Source organism: Anomaloglossus baeobatrachus, chromosome 10 (assembly GCF_048569485.1).
Source record: "Anomaloglossus baeobatrachus isolate aAnoBae1 chromosome 10, aAnoBae1.hap1, whole genome shotgun sequence".
Lineage (NCBI taxonomy): Eukaryota > Metazoa > Chordata > Amphibia > Anura > Aromobatidae > Anomaloglossus > Anomaloglossus baeobatrachus.
The window spans coordinates 212,247,586-212,268,040 of NC_134362.1; the positions used below are offsets into that span (position 1 = coordinate 212,247,586).

At 52.8% G+C, this 20,455-nt stretch overlaps 1 protein-coding gene across 1 annotated transcript in view; it reads right to left on the reverse strand.

The window, feature by feature from the left end:
• The window catches only part of KLHL36 (kelch like family member 36), a 31,838-nt gene extending 13,531 nt beyond the window's left edge, over positions 1-18,307 (reverse strand). The window contains exons 1-3 of the mRNA XM_075326259.1: positions 18,228-18,307; positions 10,354-11,427; positions 3,538-3,695 (exon numbers count right to left, since the gene is read on the reverse strand). Of these exons, the coding sequence (XP_075182374.1) occupies positions 3,538-3,695; positions 10,354-11,427; positions 18,228-18,287 (1,292 nt within the window). The 5' untranslated portion in view covers positions 18,288-18,307. The remainder of the gene's footprint in view (positions 1-3,537; positions 3,696-10,353; positions 11,428-18,227) is intronic.
• Between the last annotated feature and the right edge of the window lie 2,148 nt (positions 18,308-20,455).

Sequence of the window (20,455 nt, forward strand, 5' to 3'; positions counted from 1 at the left end):
TCCTCCCTCCCCCTCCTCCAGGCTCCTCTGTCCTCCCTCCCCCTCCTCCAGGCTCCTCTGTCCTCCCTCCTACAGGCTCCTCTGTCCTCCCTCCCCCAGGCTCCTCTGTCCTCCCTCCCCCAGGCTCCTCTGTCCTCCCTCCCCCAGGCTCCTCTGTCCTCCCTCCCCCAGGCTCCTCTGTCCTCCCTCCCCCAGGCTCCTCTGTCCTCCCTCCCCCTCCTCCAGGCTCCTCTGTCCTCCCTCCTCCTCCTCCAGGCTCCTCTGTCCTCCCTCCTCCTCCTCCAGGCTCCTCTGTCCTCCCTCCCCCTCCTCCAGGCTCCTCTGTCCTCCCTCCTCCTCCTCCAGGCTCCTCTGTCCTCCCTCCTCCTCCTCCAGGCTCTTCTGTCCTCCCTCCTCCTCCTCCTTCTCCAGGCTCCTTTGTCCTCCCTCCTCCAGGCTCCTTTGTCCTCCCTCCTCCAGGCTCCTCTGTCCTCCCTCCTCCAGGCTCTTCTGTCCTACCTCCTCCTTCTCCAGGCTCCTTTGTCCTCCCTCCTCCTCCTCCTCCAGGCTCCTCTGTCCTCCCTCCTCCTCCAGGCTCCTCTGTCCTCCCTCCTCCTCCTCCAGGCTCCTCTATCCTCCCTCCTCCAGGCTCCTCTATCCTCCCTCCTCCTCCTCCAGGCTCCTCTGTCCTCCCTCCTACAGGCTCCTCTGTCCTCCCTCCTACAGGCTCCTCTGTCCTCCCTCCTACAGGCTCCTCTGTCCTCCCTCCTACAGGCTCCTCTGTCCTCCCTCCTACAGGCTCCTCTGTCCTCCCTCCTACAGGCTCCTCTGTCCTCCCTCCTACAGGCTCCTCTGTCCTCCCTCCTACAGGCTCCTCTGTCCTCCCTCCTACAGGCTCCTCTGTCCTCCCTCCTACAGGCTCCTCTGTCCTTCCTCCTCCAGGCTCCTCTGTCCTCCCTCCTCCAGGCTCCTCTGTCCTTCCTCCTCCTCCTCCAGGCTCCTCTGTCCTCCCTCGTCCTCCTCCAAGCTCCTCCGTCCTCCCTCCTACAGGCTCCTCTGTCCTCCCTCCTACAGGCTCCTCTGTCCTCCCTCCTACAGGCTCCTCTGTCCTCCCTCCCCCAGGCTCCTCTGTCCTCCCTCCCCCAGGCTCCTCTGTCCTCCCTCCCCCTCCTCCAGGCTCCTCTGTCCTCCCTCCTCCTCCTCCAGGCTCCTCTGTCCTCCCTCCTCCTCCTCCAGGCTCCTCTGTCCTCCCTCCTCCTCCTCCAGGCTCCTCTGTCCTCCCTCCTCCTCCTCCAGGCTCCTCTGTCCTCCCTCCCCCTCCTCCAGGCTCCTCTGTCCTCCCTCCTCCTCCTCCAGGCTCCTCTGTCCTCCCTCCTCCTCCTCCAGGCTCTTCTGTCCTCCCTCCTCCTCCTCCAGGCTCCTCTGTCCTCCCTCCTCCAGGCTCCTCTGTCCTCCCTCCTACAGGCTCCTCTGTCCTCCCTCCTACAGGCTCCTCTGTCCTCCCTCCTACAGGCTCCTCTGTCCTCCCTCCTACAGGCTCCTCTGTCCTCCCTCCTACAGGCTCCTCTGTCCTCCCTCCTACAGGCTCCTCTGTCCTCCCTCCTACAGGCTCCTCTGTCCTCCCTCCTACAGGCTCCTCTGTCCTCCCTCCTACAGGCTCCTCTGTCCTCCCTCCTACAGGCTCCTCTGTCCTTCCTCCTCCAGGCTCCTCTGTCCTCCCTCCTCCAGGCTCCTCTGTCCTTCCTCCTCCTCCTCCAGGCTCCTCTGTCCTCCCTCGTCCTCCTCCAAGCTCCTCCGTCCTCCCTCCTACAGGCTCCTCTGTCCTCCCTCCTACAGGCTCCTCTGTCCTCCCTCCTACAGGCTCCTCTGTCCTCCCTCCTACAGGCTCCTCTGTCCTCCCTCCTACAGGCTCCTCTGTCCTCCCTCCTACAGGCTCCTCTGTCCTCCCTCCTACAGGCTCCTCCGTCCTCCCTCCTACAGGCTCCTCCGTCCTCCCTCCTACAGGCTCCTCCGTCCTCCCTCCTACAGGCTCCTCCGTCCTCCCTCCTACAGGCTCCTCCGTCCTCCCTCCTACAGGCTCCTCTGTCCTCCCTCCTACAGGCTCCTCTGTCCTCCCTCCTACAGGCTCCTCTGTCCTCCCTCCTCCAGGCTCCTCTGTCCTCCCTCCTCCAGGCTCCTCTGTCCTCCCTCCTCCAGGCTCCTCTGTCCTCCCTCCTCCAGGCTCCTCTGTCCTCCCTCCTCCAGGCTCCTCTGTCCTCCCTCCTCCAGGCTCCCTTGTCCCCCTCCAGGCTCTGGACTTCTTTGCTGCTCTTCTTAACACCAGGCCAACCTCCAAAATCAAAAACCTTTGCCTCGCTGTGTACACAAATGAACTAACACCTGCCCGCTGCCATTCCTGGGCAAGCTCTGCACTAGTGCTGAACCGATCTGGTAGCTGGATCATCTTTAGCAGACTGTCCCGGCCCTTGTTGGACTTTTTTGGGCTCACCGAAGCCTTCTTCACAGCAAGTGATTCTCTTTGAAGTTGTTAACCATCCGATAAATGGTTGATTTGGGGGAAATCTTAGAAGCAGCAATGTCCTTGCCTGTAAAACCCTTTCTAACACAAAGCTATGACGACTTGTCTGCATGTGTTTCCTTGGAGCTAACAGAAGAGGACAATGATTTCAGGCAGCAGCTGCCCTGTGACGCCAGCAGTCTGCTCTTGTAGTTCATCCACCCCACAGAGTAATATCAGCTGTCTTGTCCTGGTTTCCACTTTCTCCAGAGCGAGCGAGAAGTGCACTGCAATGATGTGACCGGTCGCTTTGTGCTAGTGCTGAGAATCTGTGGAAATGGGGTTTATGAATGAATTTACAATTGATCTGATCTCTCCTCATCACAATCCGGAGTTCATCTAAATTTACGCTGAAAACAGAAGCCGGAAACTTTGTGAAAACCAACATTTGTGTCAGTCTCAAATCTTTTGGCCACAAATGGAGTTCATGCGCACAGTGAGATAAGAACTCATCAAGGCTCAAGGGTTCTGAAGTGTTTTGAGGAGGATTTGGAGAGTTTTGGATTAGTATCTGCTCCAAAGACTGTTGAATAAAGCTCAGTGTGAATGTGGCCTTACATGAAGAAAGCTGTTACACTTTGAAAGTAAAAGCAAGCAGAGATCTTGAAGACCACAAAGAAATGAAGCGCGCAGTCATTACGATTTATGTCTATGGCTATGGATACACTCGGTCAGGAGAAGTCACAACTTTTGGGTTTTGATGTTGGGATACTTCTTTCTGCGAGCAGCAGAAATCTTCTGGTCTGGTTATTCCGGGGGTCGGGCCGATGACGGTAATGCTGTTATTTGTGCAGGGGGAGTGTGGAGACTTCTAGCTCTCATGTTGGGAACATATGATGACTCTTCTGCTCGGGGTACTATATTCTGTTGCCGGATACTGCAGCCCGCGCTGCTTATTGCCCTCCCCATACACCTTCCGGTAGATAATCTACCCATAGTGCACATCTGCATGTCATGGGTCACCCGCCATCACATAGAAATTAAGTGAAGGTCAGACTCACCTGGGCAGCTCAGACACGTAGCTCCAGAAATCCAGCTGAGGGCAGTAGACTTCCACCGAGGACAGGGCGCCATTTTCATTCCTCCCACCGACTGCGACCAGTTTATCACTCACAGCACCTAAATAAAAATCCACGCGGTGCTGATTCATGGAGGCCACCTGCAAACAGCAAACGTGACTTTCAGTGAGCGCGGACCTGTGAAAGGGCCGCTGAGTGCTGTGGAAGGGACTGGCCGGACACTTTCAGATATAGTTTTGCATTTTTAAGATCTATTTATGAAATCAGTGAAGCTGAAGAGCTGTAGAGACCTGATGGTTTTCACAGCTGAGGGTTTGTAAGAATTGTATCCAAGCCGAACAGTGTGGACTCCAGGCTGATACATTGTATCAAACTATTAGGCTTCCTTCTCAGCCATTCATAGTGGGACACTAATTAGGCTATGTGCACATTGCATCTTTGTGGTGACCACAAAGATGTACGTTTTTTGGCCCCCCAAAAAAACGCACCCCGCGGAAAAAATGCTACATCTGAAGCTCACAGCAATTGCCATAGAACATGACTGCCCGCTGTGAGTGCCACGCAGCGACTGAAGTGAGCCGCGCGATCATCAGTAACGAGTCCTCCACCTGCGGCTCCCTTCAGTCGCTCAGGTGATTTGCGGTCACAGGTGGAGGACTCCAGCTGTAGCTAGCCTGAGTGACGTCACCGCTGATCGCACGGCTCACTGCAATCGCTGCATGGAGCTCACAGCAGGCAGTCATGTTCTATGGTGCACGCTGTGCACTTCAAATGTTGCAGTGGTGGAAGCGTCGTGTGACCATGTGTGGATTACGTAAGACCTGGAGGGGTGTTTTAGGGGTTAATAAAGTGGGTGAAAGAGGGTGGGGCTTTTTGTCTTTTATTTCAAATAAAGGATTTTTTTGGTGCTTGTGTTTATTTACTTTCACTTACAGAATAGTGATGGGGGTGTCTCATAGACGCTGTCATCACTAAGCTAGTGCTTAGTGGCAGCAGTGGGCTGCCATTAATTCCTTACTACCCAATTGCCACCACACCAGGGCAATCAGGAAGAGTCGGGGAAAGTGCCGGGACTGTCACATCTAATGGATGCGGCAATTCCAGGTGGCTGCTGGCTGATATTTTTAGGCTGGGGAGCTCCCAATAACCATGGATATCCCCTGCCTGAGAATACCAGCCCCCAGCTGTCAGGCTTTATCTGTGCTGGTATCATAATATGGGGGGATCCTACACCAATTCTTTTTTTAATTTATTTTACTGTATGATATAGACCTATCCACTGGCGTCTGTGATTGGACGCCTCAGACACGCTGTCACTCAACGCGGGGGCTCGTCTGACTGCAGCCAATTACAGACGCCGGTGAGTGGGGGAAGCAGTGAATATGTATGAGTCTAATGAGCCGCACGGGAAGAAGAATGAGAGGCCATGGGAGCAGTGTGACAGCCGCACCGGTCATCTGAGTATGAAGCGCTTGCTCCTACCGCTTAGTGCCAGATTCTGGTCCCCGTAGACTTTATATGGGGACCGGCATGTGGCCAGATACCAGGGATCAATCCCCCGCCGACCCTGAGTCAACAGGGGATTGATCTGCCAGTCCTCCGAAACACGGGAAAAAACACAAAAAGAATTGACATGTTGCAGCGGTCACCACAAAGATGCAGCCAAAAAACCGGAAACGTGCGCACAGCAAACATGAAATCTCACGCGTTGCTGGGGAAGGGAATGCATACAGTATGGGAACCAAATCTGCACCCGGCAAAACCCGGAAAAAAAGACAGCGCACCCACAAGGCCTAAAATATCCACGCCCAAGCGGCACCCACAGGAGGTGCTGAGCTGTTCCTGCCCGGGCCCCGTAGTGCAGAGTTTCAGGGGCCCCAGGGGCTGGCACTTGGACGTTAAATTCCAGCTATTTGGTCCTTTCTGTCTGGAAATCCCCTGTAAGAAATGCCCCGGTTACTACGACCGCTCTACGGGTGTCAGACAGGGGGGCCGCTATATATACATGTTATGGGAGTCAGACAGGGGCTGCTATATCTACATGTTATGGGTGTCAGACAGGGGCTGCTATATCTACATGTTATGGGTGTCAGACAGGGGCCGCTATATATACATGTTATGGGTGTCAGACAGGGGGGCTGCTATATCTACATGTTATGGGTGTCAGACAGGGGCCGCTATATCTACATGTTATGGGTGTCAGACAGGGGCCGCTATATCTACATGTTATGGGTGTCAGACAGGGGGGCTGCTATATCTACATGTTATGGGTGTCAGACAGGGGCCGCTATATCTACATGTTATGGGAGTCAGACAGGGGCCGCTATATCTACATGTTATGGGTGTCAGACAGGGGGGCTGCTATATCTACATGTTATGGGTGTCAGACAGGGGCCGCTATATCTACATGTTATGGGTGTCAGACGGGGGCCGCTATATCTACATGTTATGGGAGTCAGACAGGGGCCGCTATATCTACATGTTATGGGTGTCAGACAGGGGGGCTGCTATATCTACATGTTATGGGTGTCAGACAGGGGCCGCTATATCTACATGTTATGGGTGTCAGACAGGGGCCGCTATATCTACATGTTATGGGTGTCAGACAGGGGCCGCTATATCTACATGTTATGGGTGTCAGACAGGGGCTGCTATATCTACGTGTTATGGGTGTCAGACAGGGGCTGCTATATCTACATGTTATGGGAGTCAGACAGGGGCCGCTATATCTACATGTTATGGGTGTCAGACAGGGGCTGCTATATCTACATGTTATGGGTGTCAGACAGGGGGGGCCGCTATATCTACGTGTTATGGGTGTCAGACAGGGGCTGCTATATCTACATGTTATGGGAGTCAGACAGGGGGGGCCGCTATATATACATGTTATGGGAGTCAGACAGGGGCTGCTATATCTACATGTTATGGGTGTCAGACAGGGGCCGCTATATCTACATGTTATGGGTGTCAGACAGGGGCTGCTATATCTACATGTTATGGGAGTCAGACAGGGGCTGCTATATCTACATGTTATGGGAGTCAGACAGGGGCTGCTATATCTACATGTTATGGGTGTCAGACAGGGGGGGCTGCTATATCTACATGTTATGGGTGTCAGACGGGGGCCGCTATATCTACATGTTATGGGTGTCAGACAGGGGCCGCTATATCTACATGTTATGGGTGTCAGACAGGGGGGCTGCTATATCTACATGTTATGGGAGTCAGACAGGGGCCGCTATATCTACATGTTATGGGAGTCAGACAGGGGCTGCTATATCTACATGTTATGGGTGTCAGACAGGGGGGCTGCTATATCTACATGTTATGGGTGTCAGACAGGGGGGCTGCTATATCTACATGTTATGGGAGTCAGACAGGGGCTGCTATATCTACATGTTATGGGAGTCAGACAGGGGCTGCTATATCTACATGTTATGGGTGTCAGACAGGGGGGCTGCTATATCTACATGTTATGGGTGTCAGACAGGGGGGCTGCTATATCTACATGTTATGGGTGTCAGACGGGGGCCGCTATATCTACATGTTATGGGTGTCAGACAGGGGCCGCTATATCTACATGTTATGGGTGTCAGACAGGGGGGCTGCTATATCTACATGTTATGGGTGTCAGACAGGGGCCGCTATATCTACATGTTATGGGTGTCAGACAGGGGCTGCTATATCTACATGTTATGGGTGTCAGACGGGGGCCGCTATATCTACATGTTATGGGAGTCAGACAGGGGCCGCTATATCTACATGTTATGGGTGTCAGACAGGGGCCGCTATATCTACATGTTATGGGTGTCAGACAGGGGCCGCTATATCTACATGTTATGGGTGTCAGACAGGGGCCGCTATATCTACATGTTATGGGTGTCAGACAGGGGCCGCTATATCTACATGTTATGGGTGTCAGACAGGGGCCGCTATATCTACATGTTATGGGTGTCAGACAGGGGCCGCTATATCTACATGTTATGGGTGTCAGACAGGGGGGCTGCTATATCTACATGTTATGGGTGTCAGACAGGGGCTGCTATATCTACATGTTATGGGTGTCAGACAGGGGCCGCTATATCTACATGTTATGGGTGTCAGACAGGGGCCGCTATATCTACATGTTATGGGAGTCAGACAGGGGCCGCTATATCTACATGTTATGGGTGTCAGACAGGGGGGCCGCTATATATACATGTTATGGGAGTCAGACAGGGGCCGCTATATCTACATGTTATGGGTGTCAGACAGGGGGGCCGCTATATATACATGTTATGGGAGTCAGACAGGGGCCGCTATATCTACATGTTATGGGTGTCAGACAGGGGCTGCTATATCTACATGTTATGGGAGTCAGACAGGGGCCGCTATATCTACGTGTTATGGGTGTCAGACAGGGGCTGCTATATCTACGTGTTATGGGAGTCAGACAGAGGCCGCTATATATACGTGTTATGGGTGTCAGACAGGGGCTGCTATATCTACATGTTATGGGTGTCAGACAGGGGCCGCTATATCTACATGTTATGGGAGTCAGACAGGGGCCGCTATATCTACATGTTATGGGTGTCAGACAGGGGGGCCGCTATATCTACATGTTATGGGTGTCAGACAGGGGCCGCTATATCTACATGTTATGGGAGTCAGACAGGGGCTGCTATATCTACATGTTATGGGAGTCAGACAGGGGCCGCTATATCTACATGTTATGGGTGTCAGACAGGGGCCGCTATATCTACATGTTATGGGTGTCAGACAGGGGCCGCTATATCTACATGTTATGGGTGTCAGACAGGGGCCGCTATATCTACATGTTATGGGTGTCAGACAGGGGCTGCTATATCTACATGTTATGGGAGTCAGACAGGGGCCGCTATATCTACATGTTATGGGTGTCAGACAGGGGCCGCTATATCTACATGTTATGGGAGTCAGACAGGGGGGCCGCTATATCTACATGTTATGGGTGTCAGACAGGGGCTGCTATATCTACATGTTATGGGAGTCAGACAGGGGCCGCTATATCTACGTGTTATGGGTGTCAGACAGGGGCCGCTATATCTACATGTTATGGGTGTCAGACAGGGGCTGCTATATCTACATGTTATGGGTGTCAGACAGGGGCCGCTATATCTACATGTTATGGGTGTCAGACAGGGGCTCTGCTATATCTACATGTTATGGGTGTCAGACAGGGGCCGCTATATCTACGTGTTATGGGTGTCAGACAGGGGCTGCTATATCTACATGTTATGGGAGTCAGACAGGGGCCGCTATATCTACGTGTTATGGGTGTCAGACAGGGGCCGCTATATCTACATGTTATGGGTGTCAGACAGGGGCCGCTATATCTACATGTTATGGGTGTCAGACAGGGGCCGCTATATCTACGTGTTATGGGAGTCAGACAGGGGCCGCTATATCTACATGTTATGGGTGTCAGACAGGGGGCCGCTATATCTACATGTTATGGGTGTCAGACAGGGGCCGCTATATGTACATGTTATGGGTGTCAGACAGGGGGGCCGCTATATCTACATGTTATGGGTGTCAGACAGGGGCTGCTATATCTACATGTTATGGGTGTCAGACAGGGGCCGCTATATCTACATGTTATGGGTGTCAGACAGGGGCCGCTATATCTACATGTTATGGGAGTCAGACAAGGGCTGCTATATCTACATGTTATGGTGTCAGACAGGGGGCCGCTATATCTACATGTTATGGGTGTCAGACAGGGGCCGCTATATCTACATGTTATGGGAGTCAGACAGGGGCCGCTATATCTACATGTTATGGGTGTCAGACAGGGGCCGCTATATCTACATGTTATGGGAGTCAGACAGGGGCCGCTATATGTACATGTTATGGGTGTCAGACAGGGGCCGCTATATCTACATGTTATGGGTGTCAGACAGGGGCCGCTATATCTACATGTTATGGGTGTCAGACAGGGGCCGCTATATCTACGTGTTATGGGAGTCAGACAGGGGCTGCTATATCTACATGTTATGGGTGTCAGACAGGGGCTGCTATATCTACGTGTTATGGGTGTCAGACAGGGGCTGCTATATCTACATGTTATGGGTGTCAGACAGGGGCTGCTATATCTACGTGTTATGGGAGTCAGACAGGGGCTGCTATATCTACATGTTATGGGTGTCAGACAGGGGCTGCTATATCTACATGTTATGGGTGTCAGACAGGGGCCGCTATATCTACATGTTATGGGTGTCAGACAGGGGCTGCTATATCTACATGTTATGGGTGTCAGACAGGGGCTGCTATATCTACATGTTATGGGTGTCAGACAGGGGCTGCTATATCTACATGTTATGGGTGTCAGACAGGGGCTGCTATATCTACATGTTATGGGTGTCAGACAGGGGCTGCTATATCTACATGTTATGGGTGTCAGACAGGGGCTGCTATATCTACATGTTATGGGTGTCAGACAGGGGCCGCTATATCTACATGTTATGGGTGTCAGACAGGGGCTGCTATATCTACGTGTTATGGGAGTCAGACAGGGGCTGCTATATCTACGTGTTATGGGTGTCAGACAGAGGCTGCTATATCTACATGTTATGGGTGTCAGACAGGGGGGGCCGCTATATCTACGTGTTATGGGTGTCAGACAGGGGCTGCTATATCTACATGTTATGGGTGTCAGACAGGGGCCGCTATATCTACATGTTATGGGTGTCAGACAGGGGCTGCTATATCTACGTGTTATGGGTGTCAGACAGGGGGGCCGCTATATCATGTGGTTCGTCTCTTACAAGGCTGTCTCACCTGGATCCACAGACTCCAGCGGGGGTCGTACCTGTAGAGCAGGTTGGATGCAGCGTCCCCGCCATTGTCCCGGGAGAAGCTTCCTCCGGCCACGTAGATGAAGTTGCCCAGAGCGGTGACACAGTGGTGGCTCCTCTGCGCCGGGAGCTGCGTCTCCGACATCCACTGCTCCTTCTCAATGTCCAAACTGTAGACGTCGGCACTCAGCTCCAGACAGTGTTCAGAAACCTCTCCCCCCACAAACAGGAGGCGCTCCGACCCCATACGGAGAGTGCTGCGGATGTTCTGGAGCAGGGGCTGTGCCGCCACGTTGCTGTGGTAGTAGATGGCTTCCTCCACCAGGCTCTCACAGTTGGACTCTTTCGGGAGCAGGGAACACACGGCGGGCTTCACCCGATGCAGAAGTTCGCTCTTTGAGATCAGCTGGAAGCGGACGTTCTGCAGAACCTGATAGGCCTGAGCCTCGCGCTGCGGACAGTGCGTCACCCACTGGAGCGCGGACTGCAGGAGGTCGTGCTCGCCGCCATGCTGCACCCGGCTGCTCATCAGGTACAGGCAGAGCTTCTGCAGAGGGATGTCCTGCAGGAAGGCGCTGGAGAAGCTCAGGGTGCTGTAGCTGCGCAGGATGAAGGAGTCAATGTAGGAGCCCAGCCGCTCCAGGCAGTAGATGGAGGCCAGCTCCTGCAGGTACAGATAATTCGCCTCATTCACCTCATTCTCCAGGTACTCACAGCAGAAGTCCACCACTTTCCAGATCTGCAGAAGGTGGGCGGTCTCCAGGACGTAATCAATGTTCCCTCCATCCAGCATCAGGTCACCGGTGTACAGGAAATCCACCACGGCTTTCAGGCCAACGAAGGAGGCGCCCACCAGCTCCACCTCCGTCTGATGCGCCTCTTTCATTCCTATGGTGAACATCGAGTTGAAGTAGTCGCTGCAGGCGGATAGGAAGTTCCTGTGAGCCGGCACTCGCTGGTCATCGGCCACCAGCACAACATCGCAGAAATGCCCCTTCTGCCTCTGCTCGCTGAGTCTCTGAAGGACCAGGCAGGACAGGTCGCTCCATCGGTACAGCTGTGGAAGAAGGAGAAGAGTTACTGCCAAGAGGAGAACCTGACTGCCGGGACCACCACCATCGCAGTCATGTATGGTGCCATCACATCCAGGCCCCACTGCACACACGTCCCAGAGATGAGAACAATGACTGCCGGGACCCACCACCATCGCAGTCATGTATTGTCCCATCACATCCATGCCCCACTGCACACACGTCCCAGAGATGAGAACCTGACTGCCGGGACCACCACCATCGCAGTCATGTATGGTGCCATCACATCCAGGCCCCACTGCACACACGTCCCAGAGATGAGAACCCTGACTGCCGGGACCACCCACCATCGCAGTCATGTATGGTGCCATCACATCCAGGCCCCACTGCACACACGTCCCAGAGAGGAGAACCTGACTGCCGGACCACCACCATCGCAGTCATGTATGGTGCCATCACATCCAGGCCCCACTGCACACACGTCCCAGAGATGAGAACCTGACTGCCGGGACCACCACCATCGCAGTCATGTATGGTCCCATCACATCCCAGGCCCCACTGCACACACGTCCCAGAGAGGAGAACCTGACTGCCGGGACCACCACCATCGCAGTCATGTATGGTGCCATCACATCCAGGCCCCACTGCACACACGTCCCAGAGAGGAGAACCTGACTGCCGGGACCACCACCATCGCAGTCATGTATGGTGCCATCACATCCAGGCCCCACTGCACACACGTCCCAGAGAGGAGAACCTGACTGCCGGGACCACCACCATCGCAGTCATGTATGGTGCCATCACATCCATGCCCCACTGCATACACGTCCCAGAGAGGAGAACCTGACTGCCGGGACCACCACCATCGCAGTCATGTATGGTGCCATCACATCCAGGCCCCACTGCACACACGTCCCAGAGAGGAGAACCTGACTGCCGGGACCACCACCATCGCAGTCATGTATGGTGCCATCACATCCAGGCCCCACTGCACACACGTCCCAGAGAGGAGAACCTGACTGCCGGGACCACCACCATCGCAGTCATGTATGGTGCCATCACATCCATGCCCCACTGCACACACGTCCCAGAGAGGAGAACCTGACTACCGGGACCACCACCATCGCAGACATGTATGGTGCCATCACATCCAGGCCCCACTGCACACACGTCCCAGAGAGGAGAACCTGACTGCCGGGACCACCACCATCGCAGTCATGTATGGTGCCATCACATCCATGCCCCCACTGCACACACGTCCCAGAGATGAGAACCTGACTGCCGGGACCACCACCATCGCAGTCATGTATGGTGCCATCACATCCATGCCCCACTGCACACACGTCCCAGAGAGGAGAACCTGACTGCCGGGACCACCACCATCGCAGTCATGTATGGTGCCATCACATCCAGGCCCCCACTGCACACACGTCCCAGAGATGAGAACCTGACTGCCGGGACCACCACCATCGCAGTCATGTATGGTGCCATCACATCCAGGCTCCACTGCACACACGTCCCAGAGATGAGAACCTGACTGCCGGGACCACCACCATCGCCAGTCATGTATGGTGCCATCACATCCAGGCCCCACTGCACACACGTCCCAGAGAGGAGAACCCTGACTGCCGGGACCACCACCATCGCAGTCATGTATGGTGCCATCACATCCAGGCTCCACTGCACACACGTCCCAGAGATGAGAACCAGACTGCCGGGACCACCAACATCGCAGTCATGTATGGTGCCATCACATCCAGGCTCCACTGCACACACGTCCCAGAGATGAGAACCAGACTGCCGGGACCACCAACATCGCAGTCATGTATGGTGCCCATCACATCCAGGCCCCCACTGCACACACGTCCCAGAGAGGAGAACCTGACTACCGGGACCACCACCATCGCAGACATGTATGGTGCCATCACATCCAGGCCCCACTGCACACACGTCCCAGAGAGGAGAACCTGACTGCCGGGACCACCACCATCGCAGTCATGTATGGTGCCATCACATCCATGCCCCACTGCACACACGTCCCAGAGATGAGAACCTGACTGCCGGGACCACCACCATCGCAGTCATGTATGGTGCCATCACATCCAGGCCCCACTGCACACTACGTCCCAGAGATGAGAACCTGACTGCCGGGACCACCACCATCGCAGTCATGTATGGTGCCATCACATCCAGGCCCCACTGCACACACGTCCCAGAGAGGAGAACCCTGACTGCCGGGACACCACACCATCGCAGTCATGTTTGGTGCCATCACATCCAGGCCCCACTGCACACACGTCCCAGGGATGAGACCCAGGTCTATAAGACTAATGGTAGATCCCCCTGCAAACATAGGTGTCCGAGATGGGAACACACCTATAGGGTGGACACATACAGTACAGACCAAAAGTTTGGACACACCTCCTCATTCAAAGAGCTTTCTTTATTTTCATGACTCTGAAAATTGTAGATTCACTTTGAAGGCATCAAACTATGAATTATCACATGTGGAATGAAAGACTTAAAAAAGTGTTGACACAACTGAAAATATGTCTTATATTTCTAGGGTCTTCACAGTCGCCACCTTTTGCTTTCATTACTGCTTTGCACACTCTTGGCATTCTCTTGATGAGCTTCAGTCACCGGACATGGTCTTCCAACAGTCTTGAAGGAGTTCCCAGAGATGCTGAGCACTTGTTGGCCCTTTTGCCTTCACTCTGGCGGTCCAGCTCACCCCAAACCATCTCGATTGGGTTCAGGTCTGGTCTCGATTGGGTTCAGGTCTGGTGACTGTGGAGGCCAGGTCATCTGGTGTTAGCCCCCATCACTGCTCCTTCTTAGTCACATAGCCCTTTACACAGCCTGGAGATGTGTTTGGGGTATTGTCCTGTTGAAGAATAAATTATGGTCCAACTAAACACAAACCGGATGGAATAGCACGCCGCTGCAAGATGCTGTGGTAGCCATGCTGGTTCTGTATGCCTTCAATTCTGAATAAATCCCCAACAGTGTCACTAGCAAAGCCCCCCCCCCTCCCCCATCACACCTCCTCCTCCTCCATGCTTCATAGTGGGAACCAGCCCATGTAGAGTCCATCCGTTCACCTTTTCTACAAAGACACGGTTGGTCGGATCCAAAGATCTCACATTTGGACTCATCAGAGCAAAGCACAGATTTCCACTGGTCTAATGTCCATTCCTTGTGGTCTCTTCTGCTTGTTGCCGGTCCTTAGCAGGGGTTTCCTAGCAGCTATTTTACCATGAAGGCTGCTGCACAAAGCCTCCTCTTAACAGTTGTTCTAGAGATGTGTCTGCTGCTAGACCTCTGTGTGGCATTGACCTGGTCTCTAATCTGAGCTGCTGTTAACCTGCGATTTCTGAGGCTGGTGACTCGGATAAACTTATCCTCCGCAGCAGAGGCGACTCTTGGTCCTTCCTTTCCTGGGGTGGTCCTCATGTGAGCCAGTTTCTTTGTAGCGTTTGATGGTTTTTGCCACTGAACTTAGGGACACTTTCAAAGTTTTCCCAATTTTTTCGGACTGCCTGACCTTCATTTCTTAAAGTAATGATGGCTGCTCGTTTTTCGTTACTCAGCTGCTTTTTTCTTGCCATAATACAAATTCTAACAGTGTATTCAGTAGGACAATCAGCTGTGTCCACCAGACGTCTGCACCACACAACTGATGGGCCCAACCCCATTTATAAGGCAAGAAATCCCACTTATTAACCCTGACAGGGCGCACCTGGGAAGTGAGGACTATTTCCGGTGACAAGAGAATGCCAAGAGTGTGCAAAGCAGGAATCAAAGCAAAAGGCGGCGACTGTGAAGAACCTAGAATATAAGACATATTGTCAGTTGGGTCACACTTTGTTGTTATTTCATTCCACATGTGATAATTCATAGTTTTGATGCCTTCAATGTGAATCTACAATTTTCAGTCATGAAAATAAAGAAAACTCTTAGAATGAGATGTGTGTCCAAAACTTTTGGTCTGTACGGTGTATCACAAATGATGACACAACCCACTGCTTTCACTGGGACGCCCCAAATAACGTGTGTAAGGGAGGATCAAACCTACCAACAGCAGGTGCTGAGTGAAAGGACAGGGCAGGTTTACTTTCAACATGCCCAATACTATTCTTCCCCCTGGAGATAAGCAGCTGCCAGAGGTATCCGGATGAGGGGGGACATTGGTCTGGAGGGGGTCAGAGGCATCTGAAAGAGGACAGAGGAGTCTGGAGGAGGAGGAAAAGGACAGCAGGAGGAGGAAAAGGACAGAGGAGTCTGGAGGAGAAGGAGAAAAAGGACAGAGGAGTCTGGAGGAGAAGGAGAAAAAGGACAGAGGAGTCTGGAGAAGGAGAAAAAGGACAGAGGAGTCTGGAGGAGGAGAAAAAGGACAGAGGAGTCTGGAGGAGGAGAAAAAGGACAGAGGAGTCCTGGAGGAGGAGGAGGAGTGAGGAGGAAAAAGGACAGAGGAGTCTGGAGGAGGAGGAGAAAAAGGACAGAGGAGGAGGAAAAAGGACAGAGGAGTCTGGAGGAGAAGGAGGAAAAAGGACAGAGGAGTCTGGAGGAGAAGGAGGGAAAAAGGACAGAGGAGTCTGGAGGAGAAGGAGAAAAAAGGACAGAGGAGTCTGGAGGAGAAGGAGGAAAAGGACAGAGGAGTCTGGAGGAGAAGAGGAAAGGAGGGAGAGAAAAGGACAGAGGAGGAGGAGGAAAAGGACAGAGGAGGAGGAGGAAAAGGACAGAGGAGGAGGAGGAAAAGGACAGAGGAGGAGGAGGAAAAGGACAGAGGAGGAGGAGGAAAAGGACAGAGGAGGAGGAGGAAAAGGACAGAGGAGGAGGAGGAAAAGGACAGAGGAGGAGGAGGAAAAGGACAGAGGAGGAGGAGGAAAAGGACAGAGGAGGAGGAGGAAAAGGACAGAGGAGGAGGAGGAAAAGGACAGAGGAGGAGGAGGAAAAGGACAGAGGAGGAGGAGGAAAAGGACAGAGGAGGAGGAGGAAAAGGACAGAGGAGGAGGAGGAAAAGGACAGAGGAGGAGGAGGAAAAGGACAGAGGAGGAGGAGGAAAAGGACAGAGGAGGAGGAGAAAAGGACAGAGTGAGGAGGAAAAGGGACAGAGGAGGAGGAGGAAAAGGACAGAGGAGGAGGAGGAAAGAAGGACAGAGGAGGAGGAGAAAAAGGACAGAGGAGGAGAAAAAGGACAGAGGAGGAGAAAAAGGACAGAGGAGGGAGAAAAAGGACAGAGGGAGAAAAGGACAGAGGAGGGAGAAAAGGACAGAGGAGGAGAAAAGGACAGAGGAGTCTGGAGGAGAAGGAGAAAAGGACAGAGGAGTCTGGAGGAGGAGGGAGGAGGAGGAAGGAGGAGGTGGAGGAAAAGAACAGAGGCGTCTGGGGGAGGGCAGAGGCGTCTGGGGGAGGGCAGAGGCGTCTGGGGGAGGGCAGAGGCGTCTGGGGGAGGGCAGAGGCGTCTGGGGGAGGGCAGAGGCGTCTGGGGGAGGGCAGAGGCGTCTGGGGGAGGGCAGAGGCGTCTGGGGGAGGGCAGAGGCGTCTGGGGGAGGGCAGAGGCGTCTGGGGAGGGCAGAGGCGTCTGGGGGAGGGCAGAGGCCGTCTGGGGGAGGGCAGAGGCGTCTGGGGGAGAGCAGAGGCGTCTGGGGGAGAGCAGAGGCGTCTGGGGGAGAGCAGAGGCGTCTGGGGGAGAGCAGAGGCGTCTGGGGGAGAGCAGAGGCGTCTGGGGAGAGCAGAGGCAGTCTGGGGGGAGAGCAGAGGCGTCTGGGGGGAGGAGCAGAGGCGTCTGGGGGAGAGCAGAGGCGTCTGGGGGAGAGCAGAGGCGTCTGGGGGAGAGCAGAGGCGTCTGGGGGAGAGCAGAGGCGTCTGGGGGAGGGCAGAGGCGTCTGGGGGAGGGCAGAGGCGTCTGGGGGAGGGCAGAGGCGTCTGGGGGAGGGCAGAGGCGTCTGGGGGAGGGCAGAGGCGTCTGGGGGAGGGCAGAGGCGTCTTGGGGAGGGCAGAGGCGTCTGGGGGAGGGCAGAGGCGTCTGGGGGAGGACAGAGGCGTCTTGGGGAGGGCAGAGGCGTCTTGGGGAGGGCAGAGGCGTCTTGGGGGAGGGCAGAGGCGTCTTGGGGAGGACAGAGGCGTCTTGGGGAGGACAGAGGCGTCTTGGGGAGGACAGAGGCGTCTTGGGGGAGGACAGAGGCGTCTTGGGGAGGACAGAGGCGTCTGGGGGAGGGCAGAGGCGTCTGGGGAGGGCAGAGGCGTCTGGGGGAGGGCAGAGGCGTCTGGGGGAGGGCAGAGGCGTCTGGGGGAGGGGCAGAGGCGTCTGGGGGAGGGCAGAGGCGTCTGGGGGAGGAGGAGGAGGAAAGGACAGGTGTCTGGAGGAGGACAGAGGATGACCGTCTGGTAGTGTTAACTCTGCTCGCCCCATTCAGCACACTGGGATGTGTGTATTTAGGGGTGTGTGGGTGAATAGCTGGGGCTATACGCACTTTCCGGTGTCCGGGGTGTATAGTGAGTCTGCGGCTGGTGCGGGCTGTGATGGAGACATCCGTCACCTGTGCACAATATAATGGGGCCATATGACGCTGACACATTTACACGTCCTCAAGAATGATGGGGCTTATAAAAAGTAACAACACCCGTTGATGGCTGCATGCATAATGCACAGTCCGCGGTCATGCAGCACTTGTGGCTTTATCCTTCTTCCCGCGGCTTCCCGCCTCCCCAGCGAGCGGTCCAATACTGGACACAAAGCACCGTGTGGTCCCGGCCGGACGTACGCAGGGCACACTCGGCTCCCCCTAGTGGTGGCTGCAGTTACACTATGTGGGCTCACCTTTGAAGACTCGCTGATCTTGTGCGGTCGGGACACTCTGGTTTGCTTTGTCCCCTCCATTTCTATTCAGATATTTACCTATCAAGAGAAAAGACAGAGTCATTCCAGCCGCGGCCAGTCTCCACCGAATTATATATGTACCGCCAGTATAACCCGGGCATCTCCTGTATATAATTATATATGTACAGCCGGTATAAACCCGGGCATCTCCTGTATATAATTATATATGTACAGCTGGTATAACCTGGGCATCTCCTGTATATAATTATATATGTACAGCCGGTATAACCTGGGCATCTCCTGTGTATAATTATATATGTACAGCCGGTATAACCCGGGCCATCTCCTGTATATAATTATATATGTACAGCCGGTATAACCTGGGCATCTCCTGTATATAATTATATATGTACAGCCGGTATAACCTGGACATCTCCTGTATATAATTATACATGTACAGCCGGTATAACCCGGGCATCTCCTGTATATAATTATATATGTACAGCTGGTATAACCTGGACATCTCCTGTATATAATTATACATGTACAGCCGGTATAACCCGGGCATCTCCTGTATATAATTATATATGTACAGCCGGTATAACCCGGGCATCTCCTGTATATAATTATATATGTACAGCTGGTATAACCTGGGCACCTCCTGTATATAATTATATATGTACAGCTGGTATAACCTGGACATCTCCTGTATATAATTATATATGTACAGCCGGTATAACCTGGGCATCTCCTGTATATAATTATATATGTACAGCCGGTATAACCTGGGCATCTCCTGTATATAATTATATATGTACAGCCGGTATAACCTGGGCATCTCCTGTATATAATTATATATGTACAGCTGGTATATCCTGGACATCTCCTGTATATAATTATATATGTACAGCCGGTATAACCTGGGCACCTCCTGTATATAATTATATATGTACAGCTGGTATAACCTGGGCATCTCCTGTATATAATTATATATGTACAGCCGGTATAACCCGGGCATCTCCTGTATATAATTATATATGTACAGCCGGTATAACCCGGGCATCTCCTGTATATAATTATATATGTACAGCTGGTATAACCTGGGCATCTCCTGTATATAATTATATATGTACAGCCGGTATATCCTGGGCATCTCCTGTATATAATTATATATGTACAGCCGGTATATCCTGGGCATCTCCTGTATATAATTATATATGTACAGCCGGTATAACCTGGACATCTCCTGTATATAATTATATATGTACAGCCGGTATAACCCGGGCATCTCCTGTATATAATTATATATGTACAGCCGGTATAACCCGGGCATCTCCTGTATATAATTATATATGTACAGCCGGTATAACCTGGGCATCTCCTGTATATAATTATATATGTACAGCCGGTATAAACCTGGGCATCTCCTGTATATAATTATATATGTACAGCCGGTATAACCTGGGCATCTCCTGTATATAATTATATATGTACAGCTGGTATAACCTGGGCATCTCCTGTATATAATTATATATGTACAGCCGGTATAACCTGGATATCTCCTGTATATAATTATATATGTACAGCCGTATAACCTGGGCATCTCCTGTATATAATTATATATTGTACAGCCGGTATAACCCGAGCATCTCCTGTATATAATTATATATGTACAGCTGGTATAACCTGGGCATCTCCTGTATATAATTATATATGTACAGCCGGTAATAACCTGGGGCATCTCCTGTATATAATTATATATGTACAGCCGGTATAACCTGGGCATCTCCTGTATATAATTATAAATGTACAGTCGGTATAACCCGGGCATCTCCTGTATATAATTATATATGTACAGCCGGTATAACCCGAGCATCTCCTGTATATAATTATATATGTACAGCTGGTATAACCTGGGCATCTCCTGTATATAATTATATATGTACAGCTGGTATAACCTGGGCATCTCCTGTATATAATTATATATGTACAGCCGGTATAACCCGGGCATCTCCTGTATGTAATTATATATGTACAGCCGGTATAACCTGGGCATCTTAAACTTGAAATCGCCTCACGGTCAGGGCTGAAATGCAGTGTGCCAGGGCTGGTAATAAACAGTGTCCTCCGCTCAGTGATGGGAGTGCTGCCGTTTGTATTCCCATGCAGTGCTGTGTATACAGCTGTTGTGATATTACCCAGGTTATTGCAGGCTCCACAGAATACAA